This window comes from Fulmarus glacialis, unplaced genomic scaffold, assembly GCF_000690835.1.
Source record: "Fulmarus glacialis isolate BGI_N327 unplaced genomic scaffold, ASM69083v1 scaffold44549, whole genome shotgun sequence".
Lineage (NCBI taxonomy): Eukaryota > Metazoa > Chordata > Aves > Procellariiformes > Procellariidae > Fulmarus > Fulmarus glacialis.
In genome coordinates, this window is record NW_009232411.1 from 1 (window position 1) to 17,476 (window position 17,476).

Consider the following 17,476-nt stretch of genomic DNA (forward strand, 5'->3'; position numbering starts at 1 on the left):
TCATACAGTTGGCCTCGGCCCATCGATTCCTCCATCTGACAGGCAGAAGGTCAAGCTCATCATCTACCAGGACAGAGATTATTGCTCTGTTATCAAAACACTGCCTGGAAGTTGGTCTCTCTCAACGTCTCTGATCTCTGAAAAAGTGCTTTCACAATCTCTCTTGTTCCAACCATCCCTAGTTCTGTCAGCTAGAATTTGCACTGAATCGTACCAGGGGGTAGTCTTAGTCCTTGCAGGGGGTGAGTGCAAGGTCAGGCATAGTAAGCAGTCGGGAAGGTGCTCAGATGGCACGCGCTGATGTCATCCCACCACTGTCAGACTATGTAACAGGAAAAGCAGGTTCACCATCACAGTATTACCCACAAGTGTAACAGGAGACACCAAGTTTATGATTCTTATTTAGGAAGAAGTGCCAAGAGAAATCATATTTAAGCACTAAAGCCCTGCTTAGGCACCTAATTCCTGTCTATTCCAAACATCTGAAGTGCTAGTTGCTCATTTGCCATTGCAGCTCGTGCTATGGTTACCAATTTCCATTCTATCCTTTCCAAGGAAAAATAAGTTTGCAAAGATCTTTGGTATTGTGAAGTTAGCATCCACCTGTTTCCTGTGTTTTCACCCAGTGAAGGAATTTACCATCGAGGATCTGTGCTCTTAACCAAGACCATCCAATATGTTCCCTGGGAAATCAGTTTCTCCATGCTGAGGCCATCTATGATGCATTTCATGTATTGTCTTTCATGTTTTGCAGCACGTGCCCTGAGGGATATATATGTCTAAAGGCTGGGGAAAATCCTGACCATGGTTACACAAGCTTTGATACTTTTGGCTGGGCCTTTCTCTCTTTGTTCCGTCTTATGACTCAAGATTATTGGGAACGTCTTTATCAACAGGTATGAGGTTGTTCTATTGCTGTTAAAAAATGTAAAATAAACACATCATCCTGTTACAGTTGTATATCCAATAATTAAAGACAAGAAAGAATTGCTGGTTATTAGGTAAACTGTCCTGTGTGTGTTGTGGACAAGGGTCAGCAATTGTTACAATTAATTTTGTTTCTTAGGAGTGATGATACCAGGAGACATTAGGCTGGATGTTTGGGGAAAGGGGGTAAAATTGGTACTGAAAGACACTTTGAATGGGTAATTCACCTGAATCTAAATGAAGTTCACCCCTTAAGAAAGATCACCATGTCACCACTTAATGATTTTTTTGATGGCTGGTGTAACATGAACTAATCTTTTGAGGTCAGCTAAAAAAAGGACTAGGGAAACAAGTCAGGACTAGAGAAAGACAATGAACACAAGTTCACCGGATGGCAAGACTACCTGGTACCTTTCCCTGCTGCAAACTTTTCACCATGGACAACTTACAGTCAGCTTACAGTCATGTGTGCAAGATGGTCTGCTAGTAAATGCTCATTTTAGCATGCATTTCCTTAAATGTATGCAAACTCTGAAGAACTACATGTGATAGTTTGGTACTGAATTACATACTCTGTCCATGAAGCCACTGAAGATTTACTTCTGCATCTCAAAATTGCCAAAACCAAAGCATAGTCGTAAGGAAATCAAGGGAGTTAGTGCTGACAGATACTACTCTGAAGTAGTAGTAGTAGACATCTTTAAAGGTACTGGGGATTTCAGCTTCACATGCAGCCAGTTACACAATTGCATTTCAGGAAAATGTAAAACAATTCAATTGAAGATTCCTTAAGTGACTGTATTTGCTTACTTGGCACAGAGCTGCATGTACAACTCTGGAAGGCTGAAGCTGTCAGGGCAAATAAGGGTGAACATCACTCCCTTTTATTATTTGACCTTATAATATCACACAGTGGTTTCTGTCACTAGCATCAAGTCATTGGCCATGGGACTTATCTGTAATATAAGCTCAGCCTGTTACCGTAAACTCCAGTTATGCCTATAAATCTGGTGGAGAACCAGGCAATACAGTCAACGGCACCCAAAGTTTGGTTCTTCTTATCCTGAGGCAGATGTCTAAATAACGTTCAGATAAGTTGCACCCTAAAAGTATCTTTTTCTCCCCACTGATGGTAAAGGACCTAGGCTGTAGACATCTGAAGGGATACAACATGAATCCTGCTTGGAAAGTGTTTATGCGCTGGACAAAAATAGATTGAGCTATGTGGGGGAAGCTTTCACTGCAGCTGGTTATAAGATTATCTATTCTCAAAGAAAAACAGCAGAGATATTTGGTAAAGGAGGAAAGCATTCTTCTTTTAAAAATGAATTCTACTGCAAGGCATGTAATTTTTGAATAAGGTATAAAAATTTATTGATGAGAAGGTTATTTCCTTGCATGTGGTTATTGTTTGTCATCAGAAGGATTCTGTTTGGGCTAGTAACAAAGGCTGAATTCAATTATGTTGTAAAACTAAGTTTTCTAAAAAATTAATAAAATTTTTGGTTTTCTTTTAAAAAACATTGTAATCAAGTGTAAGTGATTTTAGTTTTGTGCTTACAGACTCTCAGATCTGCTGGGAAGATCTACATGCTTTTTTTTATGCTGGTCATCTTCCTGGGCTCATTTTATCTGGTCAACCTGATTCTGGCTGTTGTGGCCATGGCGTATGAAGAGCAGAACCAAGCCACTATTGCCGAAACAGAGGAGAAGGAAAGAAAGTTTCGGGAAGCCATGGAGATGTTAAAGAAAGAGCAGGAGGTCAGTAAACTATGTGACGTGTTTAACCTTGGGTAACTTGAACAAATGTTACCTTGAGATTCACATTCTCTTTATTTTACATTTATGCAATAACCAAAGTCAGAGTTTGCTTGAAAGCAGCTTAATGTTTATTCTCCTGGACAGAGTTATTACAATCCTTTCTAAAAGAAAAAAGATGGCTCTTCCTGCTTGGGTTGGAGCTATCTAGGGTTTACATATCCAGAGTTGTATCGGTTTAACTGTACCACTTATGCCAGCAGAGGAATTTATATTGGTTGGCATATAAGACATTTTAGTGATGGTATAACTACATCTGCATTTGAGCACAGATTTGAGAACAGCTATTGTGGTAGCTCAGCTATAGCCCCAGCTGAACCTTCTTCCATCATCACTTTAGCTCATGTTCGTTTCCTCACTGTCTCATTCAAACTGCTATGAATATCCAACTGTCCGATAATGAAGATAAAGATGCAGGATAACCTGTTCAAAGCACATACGACTTCATTCCTGAAAAAGTAAACAGGCAGATCTTGAGGTTAAACTTTGCAAATTATACAGAGGATATGGATTTAACATTACGTCATAAGCTTAAACAAAACAGGGAGGCCAAATGGTAGATGTAGCCATATAGCCTTAATAGCACTAGTTAATTTGCCTGTGGTTTGTGTGGGGTAGAAAGCCTTTATTAAGCAGCTGAAGAGAACATTTTAGGTGCTGTGAACAAGAAAACAATAGGAAAATTAGTCTGAAATAACACGTAGCACTGTAGTTCAGAGAAATAAATCCTTGATACACAATATAAACTAATATGCATAATTTTCTTTTGGGTACATATGGCTTCAGGGCCTAATCCAAAACCCATTTAAATCCTTGGAAAAAAAATAGAAAACGCAATTCACCCTTGACAAAGTCCTAGTGGAGGCTTATACATCATTTAAGTCCTTTTAAAGATCCTCTTTGATGGTTTAAGTAATAGGTAAATGCAATTTAGTCCATATACAGGCACTTTGAACAGAGTAACTTTCTGCCATAACCTAAGGCAGCAAGCTGAGCTCCAACTCGTACCTATTTTATATAAATTTTCATGTGTTTTGACTCCAGCTGAGCTCTTCCTAATAACAGTCAACTCTGGTAGCCCCAGCTATAATTAAAGATATTTAAGAATTTTCTTTTGAAGGCTTTGATTTCAGTAAAGCCTGTATGTACACAAAATAGGAACATGAAGTCATGGAAGTCAGGATGTGTCAAAATGAAGGTTGCTCGTGAAAACCTAAATTGTTCCCATTTATCTGTATGCTTCATAACATAGTCTTCTCTTCAGCTGACCACATCTCATTTTTCCTGTGTCTGCTCAGTACAAAGGGTGGACAGTGCATGACTCAAGAGCAGCTCTTTGCTTTCTCATCATTTGTTCTGTAGCCTTAGGCCAGCTCAACCAGACTTCCCGACTTAGGCATTCAAAGACAAAATGACTAACATCCTCAGAGATTTTTCAGTGCCTCTTGTCACTGCTCAGACTCTGTGTGCTTCAAAAATACTCATTTGTATTTGCAATACTCCTGGAGAATTATCCCAATTTTATGGAAAGGAAACTTAGGAGTAGAGCAATTGGGGTCCATCGTGTTCCTTAGTGAAGCTCAGTAATTCTGCAAATCAGCCCCCAACCTCTCAAATTAAACATCTGGAAGAAGAGGCACGGGAAAGTGAATTGAGTGGTCTGCCACACCATGTAGCTGGTGTCCTTCAGATGTCCTTCTCAGGTGTCTCACCCCAATCAGAGCTACTCACTTTTAATCTTGCTCTCCAAGCCTTTATCAAGTTCTTGGTTTTGACTTTCTCACCATGCCACTAAGTTCTTGCCTTGAGGCAAGAGTCCTAGAGATAGGACTTGAGATAGGATAGTCTAGAGATAGGGCTGCGTAATCCCCATGTCTGGGCTTGTGTGAGCTAAGCTGTTCTCCCATCCTTCAGCCACCACCCGTCCTTGCCAGACATGCCCGGTCCCAAACTCCTTCCCTGCCCTGGGAGTTATCACAGTGGGCTATGGCTTGCAATGCCTGAGGGGCAGGACACAGTTCAGCCATGGGAACCCAACCAGAAAGGGTAGATAGACAGGACATGGGGATGTCATCCGTGTCCTGAGAAACAATTTCGTCCGAATCCTTTTTGAACAATTGAAAAAGGTACGCAGGGCAGAAGCATTTCAATGCAAGCAATAGGTAAGAAAATGCTAAGAAACTGAAAATTAGATTATTTTGCAGTAAGAGTACAGCACGCTTAGCAGCACAGCCTACAATATTTTCTAGATCAGTAAAATATGAGGGCAATCAGAAAGGAAAACTGAAACTCTTTAGACCAGCTTTTACACTATGCAGTATAAAGACGGTACAAATATAATTGATAGGCCTGCTTGGGGACTATCAGTCAATTTACACAATTGGTCTAACACATTCCTAAGCCTGAACTTAACACCAAAAGACTTGCTGAATCTTTATGAAGAGAAAGCACTTCAGCATAGCAATTAAATCAATTGACTCAAAAAAAAAAAAAAAACCCAACAGCTTAGACCGGTGTCTGAGCCCTCCTCCTCTCTCTGCTCTAAGCACCTCGCTCATGAAAGATATTTCCCACAGGAATTAAGTTTTGTTGTGCTCTCAGCTTGATAGAGCTACCGCTGCTCCTTGAAATACATGATTGATTCTTTACACGACTGTTAAGTGCCTTCACTTTCCTTGGACTGATGCCTGTGGGAGGAAGGGAGCATTTTGCTGCGGAGAGCTGATTGCCTGTTTGATTCTAGTGGCTTACAGACAATAGCACTGAGGATTCATCCGTTTCTCTGGTTCTTGAGAACCTGGAGAGGCTTTTTTTTTTTTTTTTTTTTTTGTAACTCACTGGCTTTATGTATTTCGGCTGGGGGCTCTGCAAATGGGCTTGTCTCCAGGCCACTGATGTGGCCACCGCTGAGACGCCGGCACTTCCAAACCCGACCTCGTGCTTTGTGCTCAGAGCCCCCTCGCTCCTCCCGCCCGCACCAGGGATGGGGACGGACCCAGTGCGCTGGCGTGGGCTGCGGCTTCTTCCCTGCACCTATCGATTCTTCCTCCTGGCTGCTCATTTGCTTCCAAGGCTGTGGCTTTGTGTGCTCAGGCTTTCGCGTTCGGCTTCTGCTGGGTTTCTAGCAGTTGGTCTGTTATCAGTCAGCTCCTGCAGCAATCCCACCAGATAGCCAGCACAGCACCGAAGCACACGGCGAAGCAAAGTCCACCTTATCTCCAGTTAAGCCCACGGTTTTCTCTTTGCATCTCCCATCATAGCTGCCTGCGGTGCTGCTTGGGATAAGAGCTTACAAAAACGTGCCAGCTGAATTACCTGCTGGCCCTAGCATCCCTCTGTGATAGGGGAGGAAAAATTCCAGCAGCCACCTTGGCTGCCCTCCTGCCCAGCCCTCCCGGTTCAAGGGGCTGAAGTCCAGAGGGGGTTTAATCTGAGGTTCCCCAGCTTGAGATTTGTTTTGACTGGTACCAGAAGTGTTACTCCAGAGATGTTTGCACAGTGTACACCTGCAGGTGTGTGCACACAGGCTGTTCCTTTCATGAAATGTCGAAGGATCTTCTGTGTGAGCTCTACATAAATCACATTATTTTATGCAGCCATTCCTAGTGCTCCATCATAGGATCTGGGTGGCAGACATGCATGTGTGCATTTGTACTAGGAACCTGTCTCGCTTGTTGTTTATTTTCCTATGGCTAAATGTAGAGGTTAGAAACAGGTTAAGACCGGTTCCAGCCATGTGAGATGATAGTTTTATGATTAATGACTGCCTGAAATTTTTAATTTATCTCCTATACAACCTTAAAACTTAAAATGAAGAATAATTTCTGAGCAGAGTAATTATTAGTTCTCACTGAGATCCTTAACGCAAGTAATAAATTTTACACCTTCTACCATCTTCTGTTTTAGGCACTAGCTGCTAAAGGTATTGATTCAATGTCACTTAGTTCATTGGAAATGTCACCTTTAGCATCCAAAAATGCCAAGGAAAGAAGAAATAGGCGAAAGAAAAAGAAATCTTTGGCGGCAGAAGAGTATGGAGAAGACCAAAGGAATCCCAAGTGTGACTATGACGATGGTCAGAGGAGAATGGTAAGCCATGGTCTGAAATGTCACTTATTATTTCACACTGCACTTTGCTGGATAGGCCAGGCCCTGAACAGGCAATTAAAGCTGAAACTTTCTGCTGTAAAGAAGAATCAGATATTTAATATCATAACTGACCTGCAGACAGTCTGTGTTAGAACGGTGGAAGGAAACATATTACCACTGTATTTTCAAAATGAATTAAAAATGCCCATTAAACATTCTTACTAATCTATTTTGTTTCAAATTTTCTTTTACTTTTTTTTTGCGTCAAGATTACCACAGTCTGGTTTATTTTCTTACTTTAATTTCATTCATCTGATTATATCTATCCTATCCCTACTAGAGATAAAAAAATTCTTAGAAGAAACCTACAAAGCTTGAAAAGAAAAGAGAGGAGGAGAAAAGGAGCAAACTTGTCTCTGAGGGCTTTTTAAATGCTATACAAAGACATGATTAACATTTTTGTATTCCTTTGCTAGTTGCCTTCAAGTCAAAACTTTGTGGCACTTGTTTCTACTTTCTATTGCAGGGAAAAAAATAGGGTGAGACTGTTGTTAAGTAGGATTTTATATAAATGTTACTGACATGCATGAATATGAATTTGCATATGCTCTATGTATCCAATGGTCATAAATAGTTTCAGATAATTTGTCTTTGTTTAACTGAGGGCAAAGTTTAAATCAGTTTATTTTGGTTTTTTGAATAGCCATGTAATGGGCTAAGTCTTTTTCTATTTTGTTGTCAGTGAATTTAGGGATATTTGGCAGCCATAAAAAGCTCATCGAAAACATGTAAGTGATGTAAGTACATGTGACCAATTAATGACTCCCCAGCTCACAAAACTTACACGGAGCTGGATTTCAGTAAACGACATGCATTTTTTAATCTAATAGTTTTTGTTGTTGTCTCATTGGTTGAGTGGGTTGCATTACAAATCACACCTTTGTTAAAGCTAGAATTGCTCTTTAGCTTCATTCTGGATGGGTTTCATCAAGACACCGTGTACCAGAATGACCATGGATTGGAGCTGTGCATTGCCAGTTTGTTTCTTAGATTAATATTTCTTGTTTTCACTTTTCGCCCCTGGATGTCATCTGCATGAGAAACATGGGAGACACATTTCAAAGCTTATAGTAAATCTTCTCTGTAAGGCTGTGTCTGGCATGGTTGGAGGGAGTAAGGCTGAGTCATCATTCAGATGCAAGCTGAGCAGCTGGAAGTGTGTTGCCATCAGAAATCAGTCTCAATGACTGTGCCATGGAAAGCCAGGCATGGATTTTTGACCAGTTAAAATTTGGTAGCAATCCAAATGGGTTGTTTTTAGTTAGAAGGGGCCTGGTTTTTGTACTCTTCCTTGTACCAGTGTCACAAAATAGCATCATTATGTAACTCAGTGGTGTGAGCTACAGTGCGAAAAGAAATCAGGCTTCATTTGGTTTGTCTGGTTTGTGGATGCTGTGGAGATCTGACCTCTCTTCATATATGCTTGGCTCATGAGAAAGTTCTGAAGAAGCTGAAAATTCAGTACAGGCCATAAAATCAAAAGTATGTTCTGCCTAAATGCTCTTATTCCAATAATTTCCTCTTCAGATATGAGGGAAAGGGATAGACTTGAATTTCTTACGCATTTTCTGAACATCCCTTTTACTCTGCGAGGGTTTAGGTGTGATTAGTTCTTGGCTACATCTTGCTGATGCTCTGTCGGAGTTGCACTCTGACTAGCTGACGTCAGAGTGGATCGTCAAGGCTGATATTTGGGTGTGAGGGAGACTGCTCTGTACTGAGGTTACCTACCCCTTAAAGCACCCATGTGCATTGGGATAATCATTCTACAAACTAATAAGCCATACCCCTCTTCTTGCTCTTGTTTGGTTTTTTTTTCCTTTATCACCTTCTTCCGTCGTATTCTGCTTCTTCTTCTTCCCTCTTCTTCTCATTTTTCCCTGCAGTTCATTTCCTGCCCTATTTCTTTATCTCTTCTTCTCCCACTGCAACGTTCCTTCCCTAGCTGTCATGAAGATGTGTGATAATGTGGTAAACTGGAGCTGGATCCCCTTCCCTGCTCCTATCTTCCACTCCTAGTGCTGCCTTCCCAGGTCCTTTGGCACTTATCAGACGGGGGGGAGTAGAAGTAAAGGAAGTATCACGCTACGAGGCGAATGCCACCTTGACCCTTCCTATTTCAGTACGTCTTTAACTGTCAAGTATTAGACAAATACCTAATGGCTAGGAATGACTACTCAACCTCTTAACTTTGCAAAGGTTGAATACATGTAATTAAGTCTTTCTCTGAAGCACTTGATTTAAAATGGAACTTACTGCTCTCCCCAGACCTTCCTCGCTCCTGAAAACATGTTGCAAAATGTTGTTTCTCTTTCCCCTTTTTCCTTTCTGGGGGTTTCTAGACTCTCCTTGGCATTAGTTATGGTCCCAGTGCAAACTTGGTGAAGCGCAGAACCAGCCACGGAAGCATATTCAGTTTCCGACTCCGTGGCAGAGACACTGGCTCCGAAACAGATTTTGCCGATGATGAGATCAGCACTGCTGGGGAAAATGAAAGCCACCGGGGCTCTCTCTTAATTCCAAGATCTGGGAGGCGTCCGAGCGTGCAAAGTCAAGTGAGCCATAGTTCTCACCCTACTACTCCCAACTACACCCAGACGGGCAAAAGGAACAGCTCAGTGGATTGCAATGGTGTGGTTTCCCTGATAGGAGGAGGCACCGGGGCACTCAACCCAGACCCTACTTCTCCTGCAGGGTTACTGCTCCCCCCAGTTATTATGGAAAAACCTGGGACAGGCGACCTGGTGAGTACTTTATAACTTTTGTATGTGATTCACGCTCTTGTTTCCTTCTAAATGTTGTTGGAGTTTGCTGTAATTGATTTACACAATATGCAGTCTGCAGTGAGGAACCCAGACCCAGCATCCGAGGCAGGGTGGGAAGACAACGGGCTAACTCCCACAGCAACGGGCGTCTAGTGCTGCATAAGAGAGGTTCATGACTTCTGGTGAGACTTACTCTTCAGAGCTGGCTGGAGGCAAATACCTAAATCTTGGGTTTGATATGAATTTTCTTTTCCTGTAGGGACATTTTTTAAGTTGGTTTCTTTCGACATTTGAACATCTGACATTGTCCAGTGGCTAGAAAATGATGTTTTTAAAATGATTCAGTGTGAGTCTTACCATCTTGAGCCCGCATTTTCTCCCACTGGTTGCTATCTGTTTGCATCTAACCTCTGGTCTTCTGTATAGCTACTTGTGGAGGGCTGTTCTTACAGTCCAAAGGTAGTTCCCAGAAGGGTTTAGCATCCAGTTCAAATAACACCCAGGAAAGATGAGCAGATGATCAGCAGACTTCAAGCGTTTTCCAGATTGCCAGGATCTTTGTTGCAAAGCACCACTGCTGCAAAATATTTAATAAGGTCTTAAATAAAACTATTAAGACTGATACCATTAGGACCCAAGCAGGAATTCACTTGGAAAACCATGAGATGGTGTTTTGGAAATAGCTGCTACACAGGCAGGACAATTTGGACAGGTTGCCAGTTTGATATGGTGGGAATTTATCTCTTTTAATGTAGATAATCTACATTGGAGCTCATTATTCTCATCAGTCTTCAAAGCAACAGAGGTCTAGTCGGTACAGTCAGTGTGGGCAGGATTTCTTTCATCTTAGAGATCTAAAATGGGTCAGAATAATCTCTCGCCCTAAAAGTGCCTCTTTCTGTTCACTTTAACTACAAGGGGAGCCCAAGGTGAATAACTCTATATTGCGCATGTCTCAAGTCAGGTGAGATGAAACCCACTCAGAGTAACAAGGTGCCAAAAACGGGTTACATTAGTGGGGAAATAAGGAAATGTGATTCTAACATGTATTAGGCAAGGTATTTCCTGAAGAGAAAGGCGAGTGAGATGGATCCCAGCTGTGGTGTCAGATTATCAGTAAATTGAGAAGTAGCTTTTTTTTTTTCTCTAGAGCCAGGCAGCTTCTTCCCTTTTAAGCTTTGGATTGAATTTTTTTCCTCACCTATCCGGGTATTCCCTGTAGTCCTGAAAATAGACTCTCACACTGTATGAGAGAGGAGGGGCTGTGCTGCATGTGGGAAACTGGGTGGTGTGAAAATTATCTGTTTTGTTGACAGTTTTGAGGCTGTTGCTGCTTTTTCAGATGTTCACACCTTCGTTCATTTAGGACTTCGGTACTCCCATTTTTACTCTCTGCAGACAAGTAAGACCCGTCCTGAGAGCAGTCTCTAGGCAGCTGAGCAACAGAAACACTATTTGTAGACAGTGGAGTTTTATTGGACTTAGCTTGGTGCAAAGAAAGCTGTGCATTAAAGGAACTGTGGAAGAAAGAGTTTGCGCATCTGTTTGAAAAAAAAATCTGAACCGAAGTAGAAAGGCTTCAGCAGATGAGCAGTGGATGTCCCCCTTTTGTCTGTAAGGAAAGCAGCTCTGCGGGTGCTGAGGCTCTCCCAGCTGTCAGAAAAAGCTTAACAAAGCATGAGAGCACTCAACCTTTCACAGGCAATATTGGTATTTTACAGGATTGGGCCCTGAGGTGACAGGGAGGCTTTGAGCTCTGCTGGCATTTCTTTTCAATTGTCAGCTTCCTGCCTTTTAAAAAAAATGCATGTTGAAAATTAAATGGCCCGGGTGGGTGAGCTCGCTTGGCAGTTCCCTGGTCATCTAGGAAATAACACCCAGGCACTATAGTAACAGATGCTCGTTCAGTGATGCAATGTGAAGGATGTTGTGTCTTCTGCAAAGCAGGTTTGGTATCTAATCTATCCAGAAAATGTGAGCTGGAGTTAAAAGCTAATTGGCAAGAAGCCCATTGCTGTACAGATGTATTCGCTGCGGGAACCATAAGCGCTGGGCACAAACGTGCAGCCTCAGCTGTGGAGCACAGGCAAAAGGAAATAGCAAATCCAACACCTCAGCGTGCTCAGAGATAAATCAACATGCTTCTGAGCTTTGTGTTTGATTATTTTTGCCTTTTTCTTGTTAAAATTTGAAGTTGAGTTTGTTCTTTGTTAGCAGTTCCGGCTTCTTTTTATAGTCTCTTGAATGTTTTGGGGAGGCAAAAGAAAGATGTTGCAGCATGAAGTTGAAGTTACCTCATTAACCCCACTGACCCTGCTGTTGTTATTTATTTTGTACGAGTCTAAGCCCACGGTGAAAAAGGACCCACTTGTGCTATCTGTTGTATCTTCCCTGAACAAGAAACAAAGGACCAGTCTATGAAAAGCCATCACTGTAATATGCGTTAAGCCCTGACTTGCAGCTTTTTGAGGTGCAAGTGTGGCTTCGCTGATGTAAATGCAACCTCTGAGGTGATGGAGCTGACAAAACATGTTTTACAGCATTAGGTTTTGAAGGCATACTTGTTTAGGTCCCTCTGTGATGCTCAGTAGTATCAGATGAGCATAACACAGACCTGTCTGATTGCTACTGAGGGGGGAGACCGCTGAATTCTGGGGAAAGCTTGGAAAAGCCCTTCTGATTTAAAAGGCAGAGTAAACATCAAACAAGATCTGACCATCTCTGGTTTTGAGTTTCCAGCCTGCAGCCCTTAAGCAGACCATAGTTTCAGCAGATGATTTCAAACTGGGCCCTCCTAAGGTTTCTCAGGGAAAGCGCAAAAAGTCACTAGCCACATTTGAGAATTTTAGCCTGATCAGTTTTGGCAACATACAGCCTGAAGATTTTACCCCAGGCAAAGTAGTTGGGACCACGATGAACAACTTTCATGCCTTTGTGTTATTGCAACTGCTACCCCCTGTCCCAGCCAAGGGCTGTTTGCCCATGGCAATGGCTGTGGGTAGCAGCTGAGCTGACATGAAGGTACCCATGCTGCTTGTTCCCTTTCCCATGAGCGAGGCGGCTGCAGCAGATTATCCCACTATTCAGACTGGTGACTCAGAAGAGTGGTCTCCTGATACTTGGCTGAAGAAGAGCACGTAAGTTAAAAAAGCCAGTTTCAAATGCTCTTCAGTTGGCCCTGGCTGCTTGGCATGGAGGGTTGTGAGTATGCTGCTGTGAGAAACCAAGTGTGCTTCCACTTTTCATCTCCTCCCCCTAATCCCTAAATACAGCTAGTGAAACAGGAGAGATTTCCAATAATCTCAATGGATGATGCTTAGGCCCATCAGTCTTGTCAGCTGGGATAGTCTGACTGGTCAGCAGGCTTGCTGGCCATGAATGGCATGGTCCATGTGGAATGGAATCTGTCCATGCAATCACCAGGGGTTTCAGTGCACAGCCTGAGCAAGAGGAGGGACATCTTCTCCTCTGCAGGAATCCCATGTGTCTCTGCACACTTTGCTACACTCGTTGATGTTCCCATGCCACATAAGAGCACCCGCAAAGAGTGGTGGCGGCGTTGTTGGGGAGCTGCCCTTGGCTCTGCACTGCCCTGCAGTGTTCAAGCTAGGAAGCCCACTGAGGTCATATGAAGAGCAAAGTAGTGCAATATGGAAGTATGATCTGCAAACACCCTCCTCAAAGGTGGCTCTGGGTCAGGCAGTCTTCGCCTGGATGTGTTCAAGTCTGAGGGGTGCGGGGAGCTTGTCCCAGGAAACCCATGGTAAGTCCTAGTCACTCTCCGGGAAATCTCCAGTCTATCCTGCAGAGGACTGAATCAGGGCTGGTCCTGTTCTCCTACCAGCTTTCTTCAAGTGGTGCAGCTGCTGATTTCATCAAACTTACCCTAATGTAAATAAGACACAAGCAGGACCTGGTAACTATGCTTGAACTCCTTTTTTTTTTTTTTTTTCGCTTGTCCTGCGACTGAGAGGTTTGAAAAATGATACGTTTTTATGCCTCTGCTGATTGCTGGGCTAGGAGTTTGGGCTTTCGCCCTTTTTTAGTGAAGTAACTTACTTCAGGGCACACGACAAACTAAAGTTTCTGTGCATTCTTGTAGTATTTATTTGTAGCTATGTATCGCTCTGTTGTGTCTTGGTGTTTCTTAGTTATTTAAGAGGTCAGCAAGGTGTTGATCTGTTTGAACAGAATTGGATTAAGTTAATGAGCTGTTCTCTGGAGCTCAATTTATCCATGGGATCTGATGAGGATGAGTAAGATGTCACCTGTGGTTTTCAAGAATTTCTTGAAGGTTAAAAATATGTATGGCAGCATCCCCTCTTGCCTCCTAAAGTCAACTGGAGCCCTTTCTGTAACTCTGCAGGGATGTCACAGGGGTTTTTTGGTTTAGCCTGACATTCCAATTATTTTGGAGATTAGAAGTGGCAGAGAAATGGACATGGGACTGAGGAGGTGGTTGTTTGCAAGTGGGCAACTGGCTGTTAGCTGGTGGTCTCCATTGCTTCGTTCTCACTTGCTCACCAGAGCTTCCCATCAGCCCAGCAGCGGAGCAGGGCCACCCAGGACATGGCTTTGGGATGAGGAGCGAGGTGGAGGTTGGAGCTACCTGGGGTCTCCCTCTTGCACATACAACCTTTCCTGAATTTCCTCTTGGTTACACGTATTTTTTTTTCTTTTGGGAAACTAGAAATGCCGAATATTGCTAGCTTGACAGGAGTGAAAACTACTGGGGAATGAGCCCTTAAGAAAGGCCAGACTGCTTATCGAGGTGCCAAACTAAGGATTTAGAAGCTTGTCTTCAGATAAACTTTTTTGGTCTTTTTCATAAAAAAAAAAAAAAGACCTTGGCTTTTGTTCTCGCTAAGCATAAAACTGTTTTGCTGACCACATTGGTTTGAGCTTTTATTGTTGACCCTAAAACCGCCTCAAGATAAAATTTCTTTCTTCCCCTTTTTGCTTTGCCATGGGACTGGTGAAAAGGCAAAGCGTTAGCAGTTTCCATGTTCAGAAAAAGGTCAACAAAATAAGTCATCAAAAAATCGCCACCAAGAAGTCATTTGGATGAAAGCTAGCTAGCCCTCTGCCACTGTTGCACAGAGAGTTGTCACTATGGCTCTAGTTTCTCCTCATTTCAAACTTTGCTTTAGCACATCCTAAGCGTAAATCATTCAGATTTGACACAAATATTGCAAGCTGCTCCAGTTCACAGTGCATCTCTTTAAATAATCAAGTATCCACAAAATTAAATGCCTTCTTTTTAATGCTGTGCGCTATTATGATCACCTTCAATCTCATTAAATATTTGTGCTAGTGCCTTACTGGGTCCATTGTTCATGGTGTGGCCTGTCCACCTCTTTTTATGCTTGAAAAGATTTTTACTGTACAAGGAAAATTAAACCTGTCCCAGTTCCCAAATGTGGTCTTTAAAATTCTGCCATGTATAAGCCCATCTTCGCATAACAGTTTTGACATAATTCAGAACTGTAGGCACTCCGAAGAAAATAATTCTGCAATGTTATGCATCCTCATTTACATGTAAATTACTGAATAGTATATTTGTCCCTACAGAATTTAGCTAATCCAAAGGAGAAACATTTCCAGTCAATCAGGGAGCAACACAAATAATCTTGTCCTGCTGGAGGTGCCTGTGTTTAACTCCATTGTGATTTCTCATCTGGATCCTAAGGAGACTCCTTGCATAACTGTAGGGACTGTTCTTATTTTTGCTTCATTTCTATAGAAATATAAGTACAATGAACAACTCTATATATTCTCTTTGTAATGATCATAGCCTCTATGCTGCCTTGTTTGTCCAGTTCCTGGAACTGCTCTCTATCTCAGAGTGCAAAACCTGCCAGTTCCTTGCGTGACTATTAGCTAACTCTCTTCTAAAATAAATAATAAAAAAAACACCTCACATATCTATTCTTTACAAAGAACAAAAGCTCATAAACTTCCCTAAGTAACTTCAATATTTTTAAGCAATTCACCTGGATGGAAACTTTCTTTCCTGGAAAAAATGCTTTATAGTAAATTGCAAGCCGACTATGTGATAGATTTACTGCTCTATTGGTAAAGAGACCAAGTCCTCCTGCAAGAGCACAGGAGTATTCCTTACACCCCGACATTGCCTGCCAGACACTGTGTTCCGGCTCTGGGGATGAACCTCCGCTGTGTGCCCGCTGCCGAGCAGCAGGCTTTGGGCTCTGCCCTCCGGCGGGGGCACACGCAGCTGGACGGGTGGGTGGCTGTCACACACAGTAGCATTTGCTATGAACACAAGCCAGCAGCAAATTGCACCACCTCGCCCCTCCAGAGATGAAGGAAAAGAGCCATACACACGTCTCCTTCAGAAATACCCTTTTGCATGCGGAGGATGGCACATTGCAAACAGTCCCCTTGACTCCAGCAGGACTCCTGAAGTCTTGGGGACCGCTTCTCATGACGCAGGTGGCAGGATTGTGGATGCTGGGCTGGAAAGAAAAATAGAGTGATGTAAAAAACTTGTTGGGTTGAGAATATCACATCAAACCTAGAGAAAAAGTCAATTCCCTGCTGTTTTTTTTATGAAGGGTATGCCAAACCTGTTTAACTTGGACTTTTCATTTAGCCTGGTTTAACTGAATCAAAAGAAAGGAAGAATGAATCTCTGAATGTTTTTCCTTTGACTTTTTACCTCTGCAGTGAATTCTCTTTGCACCTGTGAGTAAAAGGTGGCTTTCAGATAAAGGCCGCCAACCCATAACTTCTGCACGCACTTCTGCATGCTTGAATAGGAATATAATATCTTTCCTGACAGTCAGAAAACTGGTACTTCTGGGGATGAGGTTGTCTAAAGGCATGTGACTGGTATGTGCTAAGCTTTGGGTCAGATGGGATGGGAAGAGTACAGTTTAAAGAGAGTTAGATGATCCAGAGGAATTTGAAATTTGAGGTTTTCCTATGGTTCATTCTACAGACAGAGGGAACTGGAGAGCTGGGGTTTTGTTTGGGTTGTTTTTTTTTTTCTTTTTCTTTGCTTTTACTTTTTTGGTTTATTCTACTGAGAAATTTGATTTTTATGTCCTTGCCTAGTTATTTCTTTTCAGTCTCATGTATTTGTTATGTACGCCAAATTGGTGCGAATGATTATGCAATTTTGTAGATGCTTTCTTCATTAATAAAACATCTGTTGTTTCTTCGTTTTTTATTGGATGTTTTTGAGGTGAAGGGAATCAAGCAAACTAACATATCTGAAATACTGTTCCTGGTTTCCCCAGTTCCTAAGCCAAGGATAGAATGTTTTCTTGTTATGTTGTGCACAAGTAGGAATCTCTTTGAATAGGTTCTGATTACACCTCTCCTTTTGAGATGACTGCGTCAGTGACTCAATGGACAATGAGCCAATTGTTTTAACAAAAGAGAACATTTTATTTAAAAAAAAAAAAAAGCCATTTTGAAGCATTACTGCTTTCCTGGCTTAGCTAATGTTTTATGTGCTTGCTTTAAAAGTCCTTACTCTTCTCTGGTCTTGCAGTGATTGGTATTTTTAACTGCAGTACTTTGAAGTGATCTGGGACCAGTATCCTGGCTATTTTCAGTGTCAACCCGTGGCCAAGTGGCTTTGTCCTTTGCAACCACCTGACAAGGGGATGTCCCCTGCCCTGAAGAGGTCACACTCCAGAAAGACAGCTCATAGAGCTTCAGCGTTTTTCTCCTGCCGTTCTCATGGAATTGCCTTTCTTGAAGAGCAGTTTTGATAGAGAAATGGCCAAGAGGAGGGATTCTGAGTCCCTCTGGGTGCATGTCCCAGGCACAGACAGCAGAGCTGTGAA

At 42.3% G+C, this 17,476-nt stretch overlaps 1 protein-coding gene across 1 annotated transcript in view; it reads left to right on the top strand.

Annotated features, from left to right (window-relative positions):
* Nucleotides 1-754: 754 nt before the first annotated feature.
* Nucleotides 755-17,476, top strand: part of LOC104069125 (sodium channel protein type 5 subunit alpha-like) — a gene marked incomplete at both ends in the record, with an annotated part of 50,180 nt that continues 33,458 nt past the window's right edge. The window contains 4 exons of the mRNA XM_009584874.1: nucleotides 755-896; nucleotides 2,491-2,688; nucleotides 6,652-6,834; nucleotides 9,237-9,638. Of these exons, the coding sequence (XP_009583169.1) occupies nucleotides 755-896; nucleotides 2,491-2,688; nucleotides 6,652-6,834; nucleotides 9,237-9,638 (925 nt within the window). The remainder of the gene's footprint in view (nucleotides 897-2,490; nucleotides 2,689-6,651; nucleotides 6,835-9,236; nucleotides 9,639-17,476) is intronic.